We start from the raw sequence: 22804 nt of genomic DNA on the forward strand, positions 1-22804 counted from the left end.
GGAGGGTGGAGTTTGCATCTGCTGCACCGCCCACTTTCTTTCTGGCTCCGCCTACCCGTGGCATGTCGCCCCCCCAGGGTCCAGTGGGGGCTGTGAAACCCACCATCTCATTCTGCTCTCAATAGCAGACAGAGGCCCTTGCCTGCCACTTGTCCTCAATATCTGGCAGATCGGCCTTGCACATAGGGGCTCCGGTTAACTGACACCATTCATAGCCCCTGACATGGGCGCGTTCTCTCTCCAGTCCTAAATCGTCTAAGGCGAAAGCCTCACGGTTGAACACAGAAGTTCCCAGGTGCAATCCCCAAAGGGCATCTCTAGGGAGAGCCTTGTTCTCTGAAACTTTGGGGAGCGGCTGCCAGTCAGTCCTGAGCTAGCTGGACCAATGGTTTCGCTTGTCCGAGGCAGCTTGGGCCTGGGCTCAGTGGCAGAGTTGGGACTGTTGCATGGAGAGAGCTCCATCTTCAACCTCCCAAACTCCTTGCCTGAAACAAACTCCTTGCCTGAAACAGCCCCAGAGAGCTGTTGCCAGTCAGTGCAGGCAGCACTGGTCTAAGTGGATCAACAGCCTGTGCCTGTGGCAGCTTCCCGTGTCCAAATGTATCTTTCCATACATGGGAGCCCTGGTCAGTGGGGGGGGGGTCCTTCTGTGGGGAGGGGTAGGCCTTTGGGTGCCTTCCAGCTTAAATTAACGGCAAACCTCCCTCGGCCCATTGCATTGTCTTCTGTGGCTGTTTGGGTGCTGATGAGCTTGAACCTAAGGCTATGTGGCTGCCTTTCTGCTTGAATTTTCGTTATGTGCCCTCTCGCTGCCCTGGTGTCCCCTGCCCCCACTCCCTGCCCGCTAACCCAGGGATCAAACCCTGCAGGGGGCAGAAGCTCTCTTCCACTGACAGCAGTGGGCAAGCAGGACCAATGGTCTGACTCTCATGAGGCACCTTCCTATGTTCCTGGACTGGTTCTTCCAGGAGCCTCAGCCACCTCTCCTGAGAAGCCTGGCCCTTGTGGGAACATCTCCTCCTTGCTGGGGTGGTGGGGCTGGTGATTCGGCGCATCCTTGCCTGACCCAGCTCATGATGTACATGCTAGAGAGCATGCGCAACTTCTGGGGAAGGGAAGAGTGAGAGAAAGAGGCCACAGCAGCTGGTTTTCAGACGTTTTCCTTTATTCCCCCCTCCCTGCACAGCCAGGGCAGGGCCTCCCCAGTAGTGGCCCAACTTAGAACAGAACGTGGCCACGATCCTGGCCGGGGGCTCGGGGAGGGGGACCCCTGTGGGCCCCGTGCACAGTGGGGTCACAGCTGGAAAGGGGAAGGGGCACGAATCAACTCCCACCAGCTCCCACCCCCCTCCCTGGGCACCCTTCCCAACAAGGCCTGGGTGCCCTGCCTGCTAGGCTGCTAAGAACAGGAGCCAGGGAGGGAGGGAGGAAGAGAGAGGGTGGCAGCCAAAAGGGTTAAGAGGCAGGACCCCCATCCCACCCCACCCCGACCTCTCTGTCGCTCAAGCACTGCTTGGCCGTCCCCTGACCCTGCCTTATCCCCTAAAAAAATGGCTGTTTTCATTTTACTCTTTAAAAAAAGCCATGGGCAAATGGTCCCAAACGTGGTGTTTGTTCTCTGCCTTGCCTCCCTGCCCCAGATCCCGGCCCCTTCCCTAAGAGCTGCCAGGAGGGTCCTCTCCAAGGATGCCAGCAAGACATTTGGACCTGGGGCTAACACTGTTGAGGACATGCTGCAGTCCTCCTCCTCCTCCTCCTCCTCCTCCTCTCCCTCTCCCCACCTCCTGGGGTGTGGGCTATACTGACTGATTCTGGACACACCCACCCAAAACTAGACCCCTCCCCCCTCCCTGGCAATTGGAGCATTTCACTTGCAAGCAATGGGGATGTTCCTGGCTCCCATCTCTCTCTCTCTCTCTCTCCCTTTCATATTGCATACAGATCCACAAAACTACAATTCCTGGTGTGCTATGTTTCTACGTCAATTGGTCCCTGGTGGGCCCCCCTTGCCCTCACCCCAACTCTCCCCCCATCCCTCTCCCCCCAAGCCTTGTCCACTCTGGGGAGGTGTCTCTCCCGGCTGCCCACCCAAAGCCCTCCTGCCTGCAGACCCAGCCATAGTCCTCAGTTCCACGGGTCGGGGTGGGATCGGTCCTGGTTCCTTCTCTCCTGTGCGCAGTCTCCTCAATTCAGTTTATAAGCATTGTCATGGGACATGAATCTCGAGGGAGCTTGAAGGCCGAGGGAAAACTTGTGCATTGGGTTTTTTAAATTTTATATGTGAACACAGACATTACAAAAAAGAAAAGGGCGGGGAAGAGAATTGCACCTTTGCTTGGAAAGTTTGTTCAGAGTTCCCACTTCTTGGCTGCTGGCTGGCCTTTCCTTTGGTCTTGTTGGTGGCTGCCCAGCCCTGCCCAGGAGGGGAAGGATCTTGAGCCATCCAGCAACTTGGATATCTGTCCTCCAAGAAGCTCCCTGCCTGCTTTGGCCTGGAGCAGAAGGGGAGCGGAAAGGGGGCCTCGCAGGCAGTGTGGGGTGGGGTGCCCCATGGCCCAGGCTAGCCCTCTGTCCCAGAATCACAGAACTGCAGAGTTGGATACCAAGGGTCATCTAGTCCGACCCATTGCAATGCAGGGATCACATCGGCTTAGTTGGTGCGGTCCTGACAGGGGCTGCGGTGACTCCATTTTTTGTAATCCTGGCAGGGTGGGGTATATGCGCCTCCCTCTTTCTCTCAATTCAGCAGGATTTCTCAGGGAGCAAAGCAGTTGTCCAGTAGTTGCTAACCGAGGATTTGCTCCTGGGCCCTGGGTTCAGGAGAGGAGGGTGGGGCAGGGGTGGGGAGTTCCTTCCCGTGGGTGCTCTGTTGGGGCCATCGGTGGCGAGCGTGTGGGATATTGCTTGTAATTCCATCCTGCGGGCGCGAAGGAAGTGCCTGCCTGCCTGCTAGCCCGCCCTGCACAGTCCGCACCTACAATCCCCCCTTGCCGGCCTTGGAGAAGGCCCAGGAGGGGGCCTACCTTGCTGCTGCCAAACCCCCAGGCAGAAAAAAGGGGGAGGAGGAGGAGTCACAGCGCTGGGGCTCCAGAGACCAGTGGCGGCTCAGCGTGGCTCCTCCGTGGTCAGCGGATGATCATCGCCAAGGCCAGCACCCCGGCCAGCAGGGCAGCCTGCAGTGCTCCTGCAGCCCTGGCCCCGGCCCCGCGCACCCCACCCCCTGCTGCCTGCTGGACCCCACTGGGGGGCTGCAGAGATGTCCGATGGCACTTCCCCTTTGGCTTGGGCAGCAGGCCCAGGCCGGGGGACTTGTGCTCGTAGTCCGCCCCCTCGCTCTCCTTCCAGGGCCCGGCCGGCTTGGTGGTGCGGTTACGGCTCTTGGTGCAGTTCTTGCCGGGCTTCCGGTAGCCGGGGCGCTGCTGCTGACCCGGGCGCTGCTCCCCTGGCCGCCCTTTGCCCTTCTCCGTGGAGGAGTGGAGCGGTGGGTGGTCTCCGGGGGGCGCCCTGTCAGCCGACGGCGGGAAGCGCACCCCGTTCACCTGGTGGTGCAGTGACTCGGAGGCCACGCAGCCCCGGAAGCTGTCCGCCGTCAGCTCCTTCAAGTCCAGGCCGCGCAGCTTCTCTGGGAACTCGCAGACGGCGCTGGAGCTGGAGCCCCGGAAGCGGCGCAGCCACTCCCAGAGCGACTGGGCACGGCAGCCGCAGTGCCAGGGGTTGCTGTTGAGGCGCAGGTACTCCAAGGCCTCCAGGTGGGCCAGGGCCTCCCCCGGCAGCTCGGAGAGGCTGTTGTTGAAGAGGAAGAGCAAGGTGAGTCGCCGCAGGTCGTGGAAGGCGCCCCGGTGGATGCTCTGCAGCTGGTTCTGGTGGAGGAGCAGCCGGTCCAGGTTGACCAGCCCCCGGAAGGTGTTCTGGTGGAGGCTCCAGAGCCGGTTGCCGTGCAGGAAGAGGTGGCTGAGGTTGACGAGGTCGACAAAGAGGTCATCGTGCAGGTAGCCCAGCCGGTTGTCCTGCAGGTAGAGGTACTGCAGGTTGTGGAGGCCGGAGAAGATGCCGCTGGGCAGGGAGCTGAGGCCGCACTTGTAGAGGTGCAGGGCGTGCAGGCGGCTGAGGCCCTGGAAGGTCTTGGCCGACAGCTCCTGCAGGTTGGGGTTGTCGCCCAGGTCCAGCTCCTCCAGGTGGGAGAAGCCGCGGAAGGCGTTTGGGTCCACGAAGGTGACGTTGTTGGAGTAGAGCCAGAGGGTGACCAGCGAGGGGCTGAAGTGGCCGCGCAGCAGCAGGGAGATCTGGTTGTTCTGCAGGAAGACCCTCTCGCTCTCCTCGGGGATGCCCTCCGGGATGGCGAGGAAGTTGTGGGACTGGCAGCTGACGGTCATGGGGGACGGGTAGCAGACGCAGTCTGTGGGGCAGCTGCCCGAAGAGGGGAGCTCCAGAGCCAGCAGAAGCAGCAGGGAGAGCTCCAGGCAGCTCCCTGCAAGAGGAGAGAGAGGAGGAGAGACATCAACAGGGTGGACTCTGCAATCAGAGACACAGAACTGCAGTCGGGAGGGAACCTAAGGGTCATCTAGCCCAACCCCTGCAATGCAGGAATCTCAGCATCCATGACAGAGGGCCCTTCAACCTCTGCTTAAAAATCACCAAGGAAGGAGGGTCCACCATCTTCCAAGGCCCCACCTGCTTGCAGTGCATATCCAGGCAGAGAAGGAGAACCTCTACGGTCAGCTCTGGCCGTGGGCTGTGCCCCACTGAGCTACAAAAGGGCCAGAGCCCCTGCTTGGCATGCGGAAGGTCCCAGATTCAACCCCTCAACAGCATCTCCGGGGGGGGGGGGGGGTGCTGGGAGGGGCAAACTTGTGTCTGAAAATCTGGAAAGCCGCTGCCAGTCAGTGTGAACAATACTAAGTGGGCCAAGGTTTTGGCAAGGCAGGCCTTTCTCTGTATGTGTATGCTTTACTAAGCCTGCAGCCCTGTGAAACTCTTCTGTCTGCCTACAAACAATACAATTGGAAGCACATGGCTCTCCCCCCCTCCCCCCCCCGCAATCCTAGGAACTGCAGTTTGTTATGGGTGCTGGGAGTTGTAGATCTGCGAGGGGTAAATGGCAGTTTTGGGGGGTTCATTCACATGCAGTGAAGCTGAAGACTCAGGACACGTGGAAGGAAGTCCTCCTTCACGCAGTGTGACTGTGGAACTCCCTCCCACAGTAGGCAGGGATGGTCACCAATAGAGATGGCTTTAAAAGAGGATCAGACAAATCGATGGAGGAGAAGTCTTTCTCCGTGGTCAGAGGCAACTGTGCTTCTGCGTTCCAGTTCCTGGAAACCCCAGCAGGGCCCAGACTTGCTCTCAGGCTCAAATCCTGCTTTCGGGTATTTGCTTGGCCTCTGTGAGAACAGGATGCTGGACTAGATGGGCCACGGGCCTGATCCTGGAGGGAAGTTCTGGTGTTAATTTACATGTTTGGGCTGAGTGGCAGGGCTGGCACCCAGCAAGAAGCCCCCCTGCCAGCCTGGCTTCGTGCCCAGCCCCCCTACCCTTCTGTGGCACCCCCTGCCCCGTGGCCAGCCTGCCCGGCCCCCCAGCAGCCTGCCCGGCCCCCCGGCTCCTGCCACGGGGGCCCACGAGCCACAGCTCCTCTTTCCAAGTGGCCTCTTGGGCATTGCATTCCCGAATATTGCCAGAGAAACGGGATCAAGGCCAGAGCAGCCCCCCTCCTGCAGCCATTCATTATTTATGCTCTGAAATATTAATGCCCTGCCCTTTGCCAAGTGGCACCAGGGTTGCCATAGCATCCGACTGCTCAAGATGCTCCAGTGCACTCCTAATTGCCATTTGGGTTTTTAAAATTTTGTGGTGCGCGCATATATATATATATATATATATATATATATATATATATATGACAGCCAGGTGAAGCCTCCCAGAAAACTTTCTGGGGCTGCTGCTGAGGGGAGTCCCTGAGAGGCTGAAAAGTCTGTGTGTGTGTGTGTGTGTGTGTGTGTGTTTGTGTGTGTGTGTGTGTGTGTGTGTGTGTGTGTGAGAGAGAGAGAGAGAGAGAGAGAGAGAGGTGGGGGTGGGGGGGTGGGATGCCCTGGGCTTTTCCATAACTCTCAGCACAGAGTTAAACTGTGGAACTCCATCCCACAGCAGGCAGTGATGCCCACCGACCCAAATGTCTTTATTTATTTTTATCTTTTTGAATTTGCATTTTATTTATTTGTTAACATTATTACGTTACATCGGTAAACGTTGTCATATTACATTACAGGACTTACTATAATATACTGTAATTTCCAACATGTATACAAAAATTATATACAAATTTTATATACCTAGAAAGAAAATGAAACAAAAAAGAAAGAACAAAGAGAAAAAACAAAAACAAATCCCCCCCAAATCATATACATACCAACACACTAGACTTCCTGTCTTTCCCGTTGTATATTCCTTTTTTACAAAGGAATGTACTCTTATTATTGTATATTTCTTTACATATTATCTAATACATTCCTATATCAATATGTGCTCTTAGTCTTATTTCTCAACTCAGTTTCACTCCAATGTCAATCAAATGATAGCATAGATAGCGAACCTTTACTGTATTTTTGAACATACGTTTTATATCTATCCCACTTTTCCATAATTTTTTGTTTTGAATTGCCTTTCAGGGTATTTGTTAACTGCACCATTTCAACCAATTCTTGTAGCTTGTAATCAACCCTTTCAAAGGATATTGGACGCATTCGTGAGGGAGAGCAGGGCGACTGATGGTTCCTAGCCCTGATGACTCAACCCTGCCTGCACAAGTCAGAGGCAGCGGCCCTTCTGAATGCCCGTGGCCACAGGAGGGGAGAGTTCGAATCCTCATTGGGGGTTTCTCATAATGGACATATGGTTGGCCACTGTGTGAACAGGAGCCTGGACCCGATGGGCCATGGGACTAACCCAGCAGCCTCTTCTTACCGAAAGCACAAGAGGGGTTCTCCCCTTCCTCATTCAATCCCGCAACAACCCTGAGAGCTAGGTCAGGCTGAGAGGCAGGCCCTCATCTGACACTAACCACTACACCGCACAGTCTTTCAGGAAGATACATGCTTGCAGTGGCCAACAGCACCCTTGCAAAGCATGCCAGCTTCTTCCTGTTCTCCAGGGAGCTAGTGCCCGTCCCAGGCCTCAGTTTCCCTCTCGCGGAGGAGGGCAGGCCCTCTTTTTCCGCCTGGAGCCCAGAGAGCAGAGGCAGGCAGGCAGCTTGTCCTTCTGCATCAGGCATTCCCGGCTCTGGTGCAAGCAGGCACAGAAAGCGATGCACTGGGTGGTGTGAGAGTGCCTGCTCCCAGCCCTTCAGGCCTGCTCTGTGTGGAGCTGAAACACAATCTTGGAGAGGCAAGTCAGGCACACACACCGCCCCGCCTGCCCCCCCCCCGAAGACACAGGCCTCTTCCTCTCCTCCCGCTGGGTGTGTGTGTCTTCCTTCTGCACCCAGGATCCCTGCGCGGTTCCCTCCACCTCTGCCTCCCGCCCCCCTCAGCCCAGGGCTGCACAGACAGCGAAGCCGCGCTTTTAAAAAACCCACATTCCCTGCCAAGGAGAAGCCGAAAATCCAGAGCAAGTTATGCAAAGTAGGCCGCCGCGATGCGCATTGATGTGCTTATCATTTTACATAATTTATTCTTCTGTGGCCAGAAACAAGCCTCCTCCTCCTTCTCCTGGCTTCCCTGTACTTTTCTTTTCCCTGCCACCATGAGGGCTAGAAGATTGCCACCTTGAAATGTTTTTTTTAAGCAGGTAAGCAAGCTGAGATCTTTGAGACGCCAACTCCTCCTCCTTCGTTACTTGTTTCTCTGCGCTTGGTGATAATTGAGAGTTGGCCATCGGAGGAGGACTCTGGGGGACCCAGGTATCCTGGCAATGAGCAGCAGCCTCTGTCCCTGCAGAATCTCTGGCACCTAAGACTGGCAACTGCAGAGGAGGAGGAGGAGACCGAGACACAGGGTGAAATTGCGCTTGAACCAGCGAAACTCTCTCAGCAGTCCCTCTGGCTCAGGAATGCCTGCACTGACTGGCAGCATCTTCCTCAGCCCGACCTAGAGATGCCAGCAATTGAACCAGGGGGCCTTCTGCATGCCAAGCAGCTGTTCTTGGAACTGAGCAGTGGTCCTTGCCCGCCTCATAGCACGTCAAACTGCTTGTTCAGCTAGGCCAGTATTGTCTCCTCTGGCTGGCAGGGGCTCCAGTAAAGAGGAAGAGGCCTTGCCTACCACCTGCCAGTGGAGGCTGCCCTTGTGGCCTGGGACACATTCTGCATGCCAAGCAGCTGTTCTGGCACTGGTTTAGGGCCCTTTCCTTAAAAGTAAACAAGGACTCGGGACTTGTGGTTCTGAATGAAGGGGCTGCTTTCGTGAGGGAAACAGGAAGCTGCTGGGGTTTGGGCCTGGCACCTTCGGCATGTGAAGCACATGTTCTCGGCTCCTGGGCTGGGGCCCTTCCTTAAGATGCAGAGAGCTCTCTTTGTCTCCCCATCAGTTCTCCAGAATCTCAGGCAGAGGAGGGGAGCCTTTTCACCTGCCTCCTGACCCTTTTAAATGGCAGGCGCCTGGGGGGATCAGCACTGGGGCCTTCTGCATGCCAAGCAGGGGCTGGATTCTCCTCAGTCTCTCCTCCCTCCCAGGAACACATGCACAGGGCTGCAGATTCTATTTTTTTTTTTTAAATAATTTTTATTAATTTTCAACAAACAAAAATACAAACAAAAAATATAACCTGACTTCCCCAAACCTCCCCTTCGCTGCATCCTTATTTTATCAATTTTTTTAGCATTCTTTCATCCAATTCTTAAATATAATTCTTATTAAAGTTTATCAAACTCAAATTTTACAACTGTAATTCCTTGTGTCTAATCCCTTGACATCTTAGCATTCCATAATATTACAAACGTCCTTAAGATAAATTTTAAATTTTTCCCAGTCCTCTTCCACCGACTTTCTCCTCTGGTCTCGAATTCTGCCGGTCATCTCCGCCAACCCCATAAATTCAGTCACCTTGGTCTGCCATTCTTCCAAGGGGCTGCAGATTCTAGAGATGCCACACTGCCCTGCCAGTCTCTGGGTTCTGTGGGGTTTGAGCCAGTGTTGCCGCTGCCCCTCCTCCTCTCCTTTTCTCCTGCCCCCAGAGAGCAGTGCCTCCCCCCCCCCAGCACCCTGCTCTCCCTCTACCCCCCCCCCCGGCTTCCCCTCCTCACTCAGGTCTGCCTCCCAAGCCTGTCCGAATTGCACCCCACGTGACTCTTCTAATTGGGCACTAATTAGGCATTGCTTAATGGATGCTTGAAATAATTTATCTCCGGCTCTGGACAGCCAGGAGCGCCGCCTCCCTCGTTAGGACTCTCCCTCGTTAGGAGACTCTACTAGAGGGACGTGCTCGGGGGGGGAGGAGGAGGACCCCCTTCCCTTGCTCTCTCTCCTTCCTGGGGTGCCAGCCTGGCCGGGAGGAACAGATGCAGAAGCATACGGTTCCTTTTCAGGCCGTGGGAAGGGACATCTGGGAGATGAGGGGTTTGCAGACGGGCCAAAGCAGCAGTCCCAGATGTAGGGTGCATATGCGTGCATGCATGTGCAGGGAATGGGGTCTCCTTCTCCTTAACCAGCTGCAGCAGCATGCCAGGGCAGTTCATGAGCCACCTGAGGAGGAGGAGGAGGAGGAGGAAAGCCCACCTTGTGAGCAGATAGGGGTGCTTGGTGGCCTGCATCACAGGGCTGGTGCTACCTTCCCCTCACAGGGGCAGCTACTGGTTCTGAATACCAGTTGAGCTGCTGGAAACCACAGTGAGCACCTGGCTGGCCACTGTGAGGACAGGACGCTGGACTAGACAGGCCACTGGGCTGATGCAGCAAGTCTATTGTGATAGCAGAACCTCCATGCCCAGGAACAGTCTACCTCCAGATGGCAGGTAATGGGAGAATGCTGTTGCCCTCAAGTCCTGCTTGTGGACTTCCTGTTGAGGCTACTGTAAGAACAGGAGGCTGGACTGGACAGAGGCCCTTTGGCCTGATCCAACAGCCTCTTCTGATTATGCTCTCCCCTTGCGAGATGCTGGGTACAGGCAGTGGAGATGCAGCTCCTCCCTCCCTCCCTCCTCAAAAGCACCTGGCCCAGCTCTAGGGATGGTCTCCATGGGGCTGTCCCTGCAGAGGCCAGGCTGCAGCAGCAGCAGCAGCAACCACCGCCTCTGCCTTGTTTACAGCTCAGCAGAGAGTCTGCTGTTCCTGGCCACTTTGGGCTCGGCAGAGCTCCAGCACAACAGGGGGGTTAAGAGAGTGTGGCAAAGGCGCCCATGGGGCAGGTGGGGGGCTAGTGGAGCCTCCAGTCAGCCAGGTAGGCCCCTCTGCCCCAGGACAGACTCCAAAAGCTGCCTTAGTAGGCATCATTGAGCTCAATGTTGTCAGCACTGGCTGGCAGCAATGCTCCCCCCCCCGGCCCTCCTCTCTGCAGGGTCTACAGCTGGGGTCTTCCCCAGACCTGCCTGCGTGGGACATAAGCTCAGCATTGCTCTCTCCCCATCGGCACCCTCGTTTTCCTTAGCGGGAGGAGTCAGAGTAAGCGGGCCTGTGGTGGCGACTCAATTAATCAATCAGGTTTAATTGGCTTTGGGAAAACCCTTCCCGTCAATTAATCCCCACTTGGCCATCGAGCTCATAGGTTGTGATACTGGGCCAGCCCCTGGCTCTCTCTCAGCCTAACCTACATCACAGGGTTGTTGTGGGAAAGGGGGAGAGCCACACATACCGCCTGGAGTTCCTTGGGGGGAAAGGTGGGATGCAGATGCAATCAATCAATCAATCAACCAAAAATAAATAAATAAATAAATAAATAAATAAATAAATAAATAAATAAGTAAGTCCCTGATTAGTCAGTCTCTTTGTGAATATATCACCACAAACTCACACACACATCCTGTTTTTCATACAAGTGGTTCTAAGAGCTGCTGGCAGCCCACGTTTTCACGAAAGAAGCCTTCTACCTCCCCTTAGTCCCAGGAGGGAATCTCTCTCTGGCGGCGGCAAAGAGGAGGTCGGCTGGAGGCCTCTGAATACCCGTTGCTGGGATCCGCAGGAGGGGAGAGTGCTGCGCTCAGGCCCTGCCAGCTTGTGGGCTTCCCTTTGGGGCCCCCGTGGGAGCAAGAGCCTGGACCAGACCGGCCACTTGGCTCTGATCGAGATGCGAGACAATTCTTACATTCTCTCAAGGTGAAATCTGTACAGATTTCAGCTGATGGATGGGTGGTCTGGGAAGAACCGAAGAAGAGCCTGCTGGATCAGGCCAAAGGGGCTCATCCAGCCCAACTGGCTGCTCTCACAGCGGCCAACCAGGTGCACATTTTGGGAAACCTGCAAGCAAGACGTGAGCACAAGACCCTCCCTGTCTGCAGACTGTCTCGACGGAGTGGTGCATGCATTGGTTATCTCCCACTTGGACTACTGCAACGCGCTCTGCGTGGGGCTACCTTTGAAGGTGACCCAGAAACTACAACTAATCCAGAATGCGACAGCTAGACTGGGGACTGGGAGCGGCCGCCGAGACCACATAACACCGGTCTTGAAAGACCTACATTGGCTCCCAGTACGTTTCTGAGCACATTTCAAAGTGTTAGTGCTGATCTTTAAGGCCCTAAACAGTCTCGGCCTGAAGACCAGAAGGAGCGTCTCCACCCCCATCATCCATCCCGGATGCTGAGGTCCAGCTCTGAGGGCCTTCTGGCGGTTCCCTCCCTGCGAGAAGCGAGGTTACAGGGAACCAGGCAGAGGGCCTTCTTGGTGGTGGCGCCCGCCCTGTGGAACGCCCTCCCCTCAGATATCAAAGAAGTAAACAACTACCGTATTTTTCACTCTATAAGACGCATCAGACCACAAGACGCACCTAGTTTTTGGAGGAGGAAAACAAGAAGAAAAAAAATCTGAATCTCAGAAGCCAGAACAGCAAGAGGGATCGCTGTGCAGCGAAAGCAGCGATCCCTCTTGCTGTTCTGGCTTCTGGGATAGCTGCGCAGCCTGCATTCGCTCCATAAGACGCACACACATTTCCCCTTACTTTTTAGGAGGGAAAAAGTGAGTCTTAAAGAGCAAAAAATACGGTATCTGATGTTTAGAAGACATCTGAAAGCAGCCCTGTTTAGGGAAGTTTTTAATGACCGATGTTTTAATGTATTTTTAATCTTTTGTTGGAAGCCGCCCAGAGTGGCTGGGGAAACCCAGCCAGATGGGCGGGGTATAAATAATAAAATTATTATTATTATTATTATTATTATTATTATTATTATTATTATTCTCTCCTCCTGTGGTGACGGCAGAGCCCTCATGGGTAGCAGCCACAGATAGTGCTATCCTCCTCCACGAATTTGTCCCAACCTCTTTTAAAGCCATCTAGGTTGGCGGCTATCACTACTTCCTGCAGGTGTGAGTTCCACAGATGAACACTGCCCCGTGTCAACAAGTCCTTCCTTTGGTCTCTCCTGAATCTTCCCACATGCAGTTTCATTGGATGCCCCGTTGTTCTAGTGTTACGAGAAGGAAACTCTCTTCTGGCCGCTTTCTGCGTGCTTCTTACTCACCTGTTTCCCTAATGCTGCCAGCCTTCTGTTTGGGGGATCCTAGTAGGGGTATCTCTGCATTGGCCCCAAGCTGCTCCTGCTGCCTGATTGGGGAAGGAGGACCCCCCCCCCCAAGCTGCCTGGAATCTGCCTGCCAGAGTCTGGGGTCTCCGTGTGGCCTGAAGATGTGGAGCCTATGCGCCCTCCTCCCTCCTTCCCTCTCGCCTCGCAAAGCAGCGTCATAAATAACTGACAGATCCCAGCTGTTTGGAATTATAGTTTCTGATAGAGTGACAGCTGCTTCCAATCCCCCAGTAATCGCCCCGGCAGTTTCTGGAACATAAAAATCACGGGAGATAATTTTGTCTTTGCATAATTTGGTTAGGCAAGCTGTGGCTTTAATGGCAATTATGACCTTAAAGGCAGAAGGGGTGGGCTCTGGGGCCACCAACCTACTTGCCTTGTTTGTCCCGGGGGAAACATCAGGACTATTTAATGGTGGTGGTGGGGGACCCCCCTTTTGCCCAACTGAGTCTGAATAGCCTTGGAATCCAGGGATTGCCTGTCCAGGAGAAAGGCTGTTCTGGGTTTGCCTGTGAGGGCAGGGACCACCTTTCCCCCCTCCCCACCTTCCCCAGTATGGAAAATGGGTCAGAGGGGCGGGGAGCCCCTTTCACCCCATTCCAGGAGCACCATGCCAGAGACAAGGGAGGGAGCAGCCATGGAGGTGACCCTTAACCTTTGTACCATAGGCCACGTTCTGGACGCGCAAAAGTCAGAGGTTGATCCTGGGGGCTGCCGTTGGTGTGGATGTGCAGCACGAGAACAGACAGGATGAGGCCTTATCAGCACCTGGGCTCAGAGATCCTCACTGGTTGCGGCTTCACTACCAGCTCAAGTCCAAGGAATTACTATTAGTATAGAGAGCTCTTAACAACTTGGGACCAGCTTGCTTGCAGGATCGCTTTGTCCCACACGTGACCATTTGGCCACTTTGATTGGCAGAAGCCACAAGACGCCTCTTCCACATCTGTAAGAACTTGATCAATTAGTGTGGCAGCCCCTACACTATGGAACTCCCTGCTGATTGAGAAGATTTCATTCTCTTGCTAAGTATGCTGCTTTAAATGCACATTTTATACTTGACTTCCTTTGGTAATGTTTTCATTTGAATTTTTTTTTGTTATCTTTGCTGTGTTAAATGTGCATTCTGTAGTTGACCTCCTTTGCAACATTTTTTTTCCAAATCTTTAAGATGATATTTTAGTTTCCTGTTAATTATGTTGCCTTGAATGTATACTTGGATGTTTTAATGCGTTGTAAACCGCTTTGAGATTTTTTTCCTTAAAAATATAAAGTGGCATAAACATGAAGTGAATAATAAGATGCCTTTCTGCACTCTTTTTGGCTCCTCCTTAAAAAACAACTTTTGTTTAGACAAGCCTGTCCGGAAAGCTGATGCAAGTTTTGATCTGTTTTTTTGCCTATGGTAAACTTTTCAAAGGTCTTAAATTATTGTGGTTAATTCTTTTTACTGGTAATTTTGTTTTTTAAAATCTTTTTGGTAAATAGCTTTGAGGTTGTTTTTGATTTTGTTTTTTAATAATCAAGCAGTGTGTACATTTTATTAAATAAATAATTATATTAAGAAGAGATTGATACATGCTCCCGAATCTTGAGGCACCCAAGCGCCACTCTGCACACCTGCAACATCCATGCCCAGTTATGGGCGCTGCTCTTTCCGGAAGGTGTGTTGCTTCAGAGGAAGGCAGTCGAGGTGGAAAGCAATTCTTAGGCTGCCAGGATTAGCCCCCCCCCACCTTCAATAGCACAGACAGGGGGTGCATGTGGCTGTTTTGTGATTCGGTGTTGGGCGGCAAGGTTTGAACGTGGGACCCTTCCTGGCTTGAGGTCTATAAGCTGGGGAAACTCAGCCAGATGGCCGGGGTATAAATAATAATTAAATAATAATAACAGATAGGTAGCCGTGTTGGTCTGCCATAGTCTTCAGGTATCTGAAGAAGTGTGCATGCACACGAAAGCTCATACCAAGAACTAACTTAGTTGGTCTTTAAGGTGCTACTGGAAGGAATTTTTTTATTTTGTTTTAAATAATAATAAGCCGCTATGCCACATATGTCAGCACCTTAAAAAGCAGAGACATCACCTTGCCGACAAAGGTCCGTATAGTTAAAGCTATGATTTTCCCAGTAGTGATGTATGGAAGTGAGAGCTGGACCATAAAAAAGGCTGATTGCCGAAGAATGGATGCTTTTGAATTCCGGTGCTGGAGGAGACTTTTGAGAGTCTACGTCCCATGGACTGCAAGAAGATCAAACCTCTCCATTCTGAAGGAAATCAGCCCTGAGTGCTCACTGGAAGGACAGATCCTGAAGCTGAGGCTCCAAGACTTTGGCCACCTCATGAGAAGAGAAGACTCCGTGGAAAAGACCCTGATGCTGGGAAAGATGGAGGGCCCAAGGAGAAGGGGACGACAGAGTACAAGATGGCGGGACAGTGTTCTCGAAACTACCAGCCTGAGTTTGACCAAACTGCAGGAGGCAGTGGAAGACAGGAGTGCCTGGTGTGCTCTGGTTCAGGGGGTCACAAAGAGGCGGACACGACTAAACAACTAAACAACAACATGCCACACCAGCCCAGCTCCAGGCAGGCAGTGCTTTGAGCAAGACCAGGAGACAGACATAAGACCCTGCAGGATCAGGCCAGTGGCCCATCTAGCTCAGGATCCTGCTTTTCCAGTGGCCAGCCAGGTGCCCAAAACGAAAAACCGGCAAGCAGGACCTCACTGCCTCCACCGATGGAGAATGGGGCCATTCTGGTTGGCAGCCACAGATGCCCCACAGATGCGCTCCAGGGTGCCTCAGGACTCTGGGTGGGTGAAGAACGGGACCCTCTCTCTTGCCGAATGCCAAAGCTCCCCCTTGCCAGTGGCGAGGGATCTGGAGCGCGCGGGGGGCCTCATCCTGCGTCCAACCCCGCTGGGAGGAAGCAAGGAGAGTTGGTATGGGGAGGACAGGGAGGGGGCGCCGTCTTCCCAAGGTCGTCCTGAGGCTCCTCCCGCCCCCACCCGCTTCAGCTTGCCACTTATTGCAGTTTTAAAGCCAGCCATAAATCCCATACTGTAATAATGGGGAAAATCAATAGCGCAGGCTGAAACTCAAGCTTCCTCTCGCCTGGCCCAGGACCTCCCCTCGGGGCCCTTCCTTGGACCCAGACAAATGAACGCCAGTGGACGGATTAGCCTCCACTCCGGGCTTGGCCTTCCTGGGGGGGTGGGGGGTGGGAGGGCATGTCAGTTGCCTGGGGCGATTTCTTCCCAGGGCTTTCTCCTCGCCACCAGCTCTCTGCCCCCCTCCCCGCCAACCGCATGCTTTCAATCTCAAGGATGAAGTTACCAAGGAGAGGCGCTTCCGCAGGAGACCATCTCCCTCCTTGCTCCGCTCGGGGACATCGGGGCGCCAGGAAGGGGACACCGGGCGAGTCAGAGGAGGAGCCTCGACTCCATTCCCGCAGCTCCTGGCCCACCCTGGCCTCCTGTCGGCCGGCCTGGGACCTTTGTGACAGTCAGAAAGGTCGATGGACAGGTAGCCCAGCCCTGCTCTGCACGTGGAAGGACTGTGGTGCATTTAAGGCAAGCATGCAGCTTCATAAGAATATAAGGCGAGCCTGCGGGATGAGGCCAGGGGCCCATCTGGTCCAGCATCCTAGTCTCACAGCGGCTGATAGAGCAGTTGGTTAGAGTGGGCTGCTGATAACGCCAAGGTTGCGGGTTTAATCCCCATAAGGGACAGCTGCATTTTCCTACACTGCAGGGAGTTGGACTGGATGACCTTCAAGGTCCCTTCCAACTCTATGATACCAGATGCCCCAGTGGGAAACCTCCAAACAAGATCTGAGCACAAGAGCATCTCTGCCCTCATGTGGTTTCCAGCAACTGGGATTCAGATCCAACTGTGGAGGGAGAGCAGAGTCATCAATAGCCCCCCCCCTCCATAAATTCATCTAAGCCTCTTTCAAAGCCATCCACTTTAGTGGCCATCCCTGCCTCCTGTGGGAGGGAGTTCCATAGTTTAACACTGTGCTGCATTAATACGTCCTTCCTTTTATCTCTCCTGAATCTTCCACTACTACTACTACTAATTTATTATTTGTACCCCGCCCATCTGGCTGGGTTTCTCCAGCCACTCTGGGCGGCTTCCAACAAAGATTAAAAATACATTAAAATGTCACACATTAAAAACTTCCCTGAACAGGGATGTCAGCTTCACAGGATGTCCATGCCCCTATCATCTACCCCTCTCAGAGCAGCAGCCCCCATAACAAACTGTGGTTCTCGGGGTTCTTTGGAGAAACCATGTGCTTTAGACCTATGGCTTGTGCGCAGGCAGCAGGGTTGCCTGCAGCCTTTGATAAAAATGCACACACCGAGAAGTTCTACCTTGCCAAAACCTTGGCCCACCTAGTACTGTCCACACTGACTGGCAGCAGCAGAACTCCAGATTTCCAGGCACAACATTGTCTCCTCCAGCCCTTGCTGGAGATGCCGTTGGGGGTTGACCTTCTTCATGCAAAGCAGGCGTCCTTCCCTGCTGAGCTGCTGTCCCTCTCTCGGAAGGGCCAGCAACAGGCTGCCACTGGCATGGGCAGGCAGAAACACCCAGGGCCTTAACCGCCTCTGACATTGAAAGGGAGCTAATGCAAGGAGCCAGCTGCCCCCAGCGCTGCCAGCAAGAGGAAGCATCTTACAGGCATCTATGCGGGGCTGGGGGGGGTTGGGAGCAGAGCCTCCCCCCATCACATTTTCCTGACGGCTGGCTGGGGGGCAGGTGGGGCAGGGTCAGCCAGTAGCCTCCTTTGCCCCCTCAAGCTGCCTGGGAACCCAGCCCCCACAAGGCCAGGCGCTCTTATGAGAACCAGCAGATGCCTGCTCCTCAAAAACAAATTAGCACCGATCCACCTGGCTGTCTAAGCGGCCATTGGGGAATGTGCACGGAAGGAGAGTAATGGCTCTTCCGGCAGGTTCATCCGCTCGCTCCTGCTCCCAGCCCGGCAGAGGCTGCAGCCGAGAGGATGTGGGCCTTCATAGCAGGGGGCAGCGGTCTGCCTTGGCCCCCGGGGGGGGGGGAGAGCATCTGCCTCCGAGGGCTCTGCTCTCCTGCTACGTCTGACAGAAAAAAGCCCTGCCCAGCCCCACCTCTTGCCTCCTCTCCCCATCTCTGCTCTTTCGAAAGGGTCTGCAGCTCAGTGGGTGGAGCACATGCTTGGCCTGCAGAATGCCCCCAGGGACGCTGAGAGAAAGGCTCCCTTCCAAAACCCTGCAGAGCCCCTTCTCCTTTAGTGTGGACGGTACTGAGCCAGATGGGCCGGCTGTCAGGGCAAGACCCGCTGCAAATTGGCCTCCATTCGGAACCAAGAGGACTGGAATCTTGGTTTCTTTTAGGGAAGGGAAGGGGAAATCCAGCCCCCTGCAATGCGGTAATCATGGCTAAAATACCCCTGACAGGTGGTCACCCAACCTCTGCCTAAATTCCTCTAAGGAAAAGGAGACCAGCACATCCCGAGGGAGTCCGTTCTGCTGTCAAACCATCAGAAAGTTCTTCCTAATGTTTAGTTTCTTGAAGATTAAATCCTTTGGTTCAGGTCCTCCCCTCTGGAGCAGTGGAAAACAAGCACGCTCCCTCTTCCATGTGAGAGACCTTGAGGTACAGTCGTACCTTGGAAGCCGAACACCTTGGCACCTGAACAAATTGGCTCCAAAGCGATCAAAACCCGGAAGGGAGTGTTCCGGTTTTTGAACTTTTTCGGAAGCCAAATGTCCAGCGCGGCTTCCAATTGGCTGCAGGATGCTCCTGCGGCCAATAGGAAGTCACGCTTTGGTTTTCAAACAGCCTCCCAGAATGCATTCTGTTTGAAAACCAAGGTACCACTATATTGAGAGGAGACTTGATGTGGTCACCTTTAATCTCCTCTTCTCCAGGCTAAACATCCCCACCTCCCTCAATCGAGGCTTTGTCTCCTCTGTCATCTCTCTGCTCTGTAGAAATACTCGGCTGGCGGTGAGCAGGGCAGGGCCTTTTTGGGTGTAGCCCCGTTTGGGGAATACTCTCCACCAGGAAGAGCCCCTGGAGTGAAACTGAATGGCTCTTGGGCTCTGAGCAATGGCTTTTTATTTTTTAAAAATCTTAAGCCTTTGAAAATAACCCGGCATTTGACTGCTTGACTTCTGGTGCATCTACCCAGGAGTAACAAAGCCTCACCAAACACCCAACAGGGATGAGTTCTGAGCAGGCGAGAACTGGGGGGCTCCATTTCTTATTCTGTTTACTTGCTATGTATGTCATTTTTAAAGAAACTGTATTATGGATTACATTTTTGTAAAGAAAAAAAATCATTTTACATTCTTATTAAATGTGCACACTGCCTTGGAGGCTTTCTGAATAGAGATGTGGGAGGTAAATCTTTTGAGATAAATAAAAATAACAATAAATGAACAAACAGGCCTCAGATCTTATACTCCCACCCAGTGCCAGAAATGCAACTCACTTTAGTCGCACCCCAAGAAACTTGGGACTGGTTCCTGATGCAAGACGATTTGGTGGCTGATGCTACGTGGCATATGGTAGCCTTTGCCAAACTGGTGCCTTCCTGATATTTTGTACTACAAATCCCTTCTACTCCAGCCAGCAGCCATATTTTTAGACTACAACTCCCATCAGCCCTTGGGAGCACAGCCGTGTTTCAGACTACAACTCCCATCAGCTCCAAGCCAGAAAAACCTCTGGTCCAGATTCTTTGGGGCATTTGGCCACTGTGAGAACTGGAGGCTGGGCAGGGGTGTATGTGTCCTATTTGGCCTGATCCTGCTGCAGCCAGTGGCCATTCTGATGCAGGCGGAACTGCAGGAACAGTCGGATAATGGGAATGACTCCCTGCTGAAGAGCTGGTGGATCTCCCTGCATGCTGGAAGCCTCCAAGCAGAGCCACTGGGGACACTCCAGCCCAGGACTCCTTGCCTGGACTCAAATAGGCTGAGCCTCTTCCCCTTCCTGCTTTTTTCCAGACGGGTCTTGCAAGTGGGCGGGGGGGGGGGCAGGAGGCACCTCTCCCTTTGGAGGAGCAAGATGCTCAGACCTGCCTCTTGGCCTCAGGGGATCTCCTGTCTCAAAGGATCTCTGTTGCCTTCTGGGCACCTAGGAGTGCAGCAATTCGTGGGCAGAAATTTCCTTCCCTCCTCCTTCCTTCTCTCCTCAAGAGGCTTCTCTAGGAACAACAACAACAGCAGAAGCAGCAGCAGCCGCCGCTGGTGCAGAGCATAAGAAGCTGCTTTATACAGAGTCAGACCACTAACTCTGTATTGTCCACACTGACTGGCAGCAACGCCTCTGCAAGGTTTCGGTCTTTCCCCCAGCGTTACCTGGAGATGTTATTAGGGACTGAAACAGGGAGCCCCTGCATGCAAAGCAAAGGCTCTGCCAGTGAGCTAAAACCTCTCCCTAAAAACAAAGCAAGGTGCTAGTCCTCATGCATTTGAATAAAAGCTAAATTGAATAGGAACATAGGAGCCTGCCTTAGAGCGCTGGCCCACCTAGGGTTTCAGGCAGCGGGGTCTCACCCACCCCTGTTGTCTACACGGACGGGCAGCAATGACTCTCTGGGATTTCAGACAGGGAAATCTCCCCCAGCCCTAGCCAGAGATGCTGTCAGGGATTGGACCTGGCACCTTCTGCATGCCAAGCAGGTGCTCTGTGCCACTGAGCCGTGGCTCTTCCCTTAAAAATAAAGTTGAGATTCCAGTCCTCCTGCTTCTGCACAAAGGGCTGGCTTAAATGGTCAAGGGTCTGGAAGCCAAGCCTGATGATGAACGGTTGAAGGAGCATGGAAAAGAGGAGACTGAAAGGAGATAGGATAGCCAAATATCTCAAGGGCTGTCACAGGGAAGATGAAGCAAGCCTGTTTTCTCCTGCTATGGAATGTAGGACTCGAATCCATGGCTTCAAGCTCCAAGAAAAGAGATTCTGACTCAACAGTAAGAGCTGTTTGATAGTGGAACAGCTTCCCACAAGACGTAGTGGACTCTCCTTCCTTGGAGATTTTTGAGCAAAGGTTGGATGGCCCTCTGTCATGGATGCTTTTGTTGAGATTCCTGCATTGCAGGGGGTTGGACTGGATGACCCTTGGGGGTCCCTTCCAACTCTAAAATTCTATGATTCTAAATGGGAACCTTGGAAACTGCCATACTGAGTCTGGCCATTGGTCCATGTAGCTCAGTACTGTCAACCTTGGCTGGCAGCGGCTCTCCAGGGCTTTTCAGATAGGATATTTTCCCTAGCCCTACTTGAAGAAAGCAGGGGTAGGAGTGGTGGGGATGAACCAGGAATCTTTTGCCAATGCTGCAACCCTCTCTATACCCTGAGAACCTAAGCAGAGGCTGCTGGATCAGGCCAGAGACCCATCTAGTCCAGCCCTCTCCCCTCCCCTCCCCGGGTTTCCAGGAACTGGGATTCAGAATAATTTCCTGCCTCTGACTGTGGAGGCTAGTAGCCCTTGGTAGGCCCCTCCTCCTTCTCCATGAATTTGTCCAATCCTCTTTTAAAGCCATCCAGTGGGAGGGAGTTCCACAGTTTAACTCTGTGCCACTTAAGGGACCCAGGATATCAAACAGCCCCTCTGTGCAGGGTGGTAAAAACTAAGCAAACTGAGCAGCCCTAAAGCTGTTATTTGGGGTGGGGACACAGCAGCCCCCCACATAGTGACCAGCCTCTGCTTGTGGGGCTGGTCCAACCTGTGGCTCTTGGCTCTCCTTGGGCAGCTGCCCAGCTGTTGCTGCTGCTGTTGCTTCAAGTCCATCTAGCAAAAGTTTCCAGGAAATTAAGAAGTGATGGAAAGCGAGCTGGGCAGGGAGGGAGGGGGGGGTTGGCCCTGGCAGAGAGAGAAAGGGCAGGCGCAGCTAATTAAAAGCGGAGGGAGGAGACATGCGCCCCTCCATCTCCAGAGGTGCTGTGGCTGCAGGAGCCTTTGAAAGGCCTTGTCAGGGACAGAGGAGGGGCCAGCCAGCGCTGAACCTTGGAAGTGGGGGGCGGGGAGGGGGGCCGACTCGCCATCTGATGGCTCCTGATAGCATTTATCCTGCCGGCAGCATCTGTGGCCACGTCTCCCCTTCTGAAGCGTGGCTGGGCTTTGTGCGGCCCCTTTCAAGGGCCTTTTATCAGGCCCAGACACCGTCAGAAGAGCCGGCGCTTTGTGACGAGCCTGGCGTGAACCCAGGAGGCCTCGCAGGGCTGGCGCTCCAGAGACCCGGCAGCCGTGAGGCGGGGGCTGGCCAGCAAGTCCAGTGGGCAGCATTTGCTGCTGCTGCAGGATGTCCTTGTCCCAAGCCCACCCTCCTTTCATTATCGTTTATTATTATTGCTGCACTGCAGGGGGTTGGACTAAATGGCCCTTTTGGGTCCCTTCCTACACTACAATTCTACAATTCCATAATCTATACCCCACCTTTCCTCCAGAACTGGGGATGCAAGGCAGCTCACAAAAATTAAAAACAGGTAATGCACAGAAAGCTAAAATTCATTTGAAACGATAAAGGCATCAATTTGGTGTAAAAACAGGTCTATGAAACTGCAGATAAAATGCAAAAGGCAGCAGAGCAAACTATTCAGAGACCTTTCCTTTAAAAAACAAACAAGCAGCCAGTTCCCCAAACGCCTTTCTGGAATCAGCACTTTTCATCTGCCACAGGAAGGACAGCAAGGAGGAAGCCAGTCAGGTCTATCTAGGGAGGGAGTGCCAAAAGCTGGGAGCAGCCACCCCCAAGAAGGCCCTGTCTGCCACTCGCTCGCATTTCTGCAAGCTCATCACATGGGCTTTGCTGTTCAGCCAGAGTTTTTAAAGCAGCTAGTCCATATGACTGGGGTGCAGGTAGGTAGCGCATGGGGAAATTTTGGAAGCCAGAAAGTTTGTGTTGGACCCAGGAATTCTGTTTCCTAGGAGCAGAGAAAACTGTCCTATACCAAACCAGATGGCTTAGTATTGTCAGCACTGACTGGCAGCAACAGGTGTTCAAGGTGTCAGATGGGCAACATTCCCATATCCTCCAACATTTATCCAGTGAAAATAGGGATGTACCATTCCATAATGATAATTTTACTATTTATACCCCACACATCTTACTGCATTGCCCCAGCCACTCTGGGCAGCTTCCAACAT

General features: G+C 53.6%; 1 protein-coding gene across 1 annotated transcript in view; it reads right to left on the reverse strand.

Moving 5' to 3' along the window:
• Positions 1-1144: 1144 nt before the first annotated feature.
• RTN4RL1 (reticulon 4 receptor like 1) overlaps positions 1145-22804 on the reverse strand; it is a 65350-nt gene continuing 43690 nt past the window's right edge. The window contains exon 2 of the mRNA XM_081843745.1: positions 1145-4468. Within this exon, the coding sequence (XP_081699871.1) occupies positions 3126-4468 (1343 nt within the window). The 3' untranslated portion in view covers positions 1145-3125. The remainder of the gene's footprint in view (positions 4469-22804) is intronic.

This window comes from Podarcis erhardii (assembly GCF_964252035.2).
Source record: "Podarcis erhardii genome assembly, chromosome: 16".
NCBI lineage: Eukaryota > Metazoa > Chordata > Lepidosauria > Squamata > Lacertidae > Podarcis > Podarcis erhardii.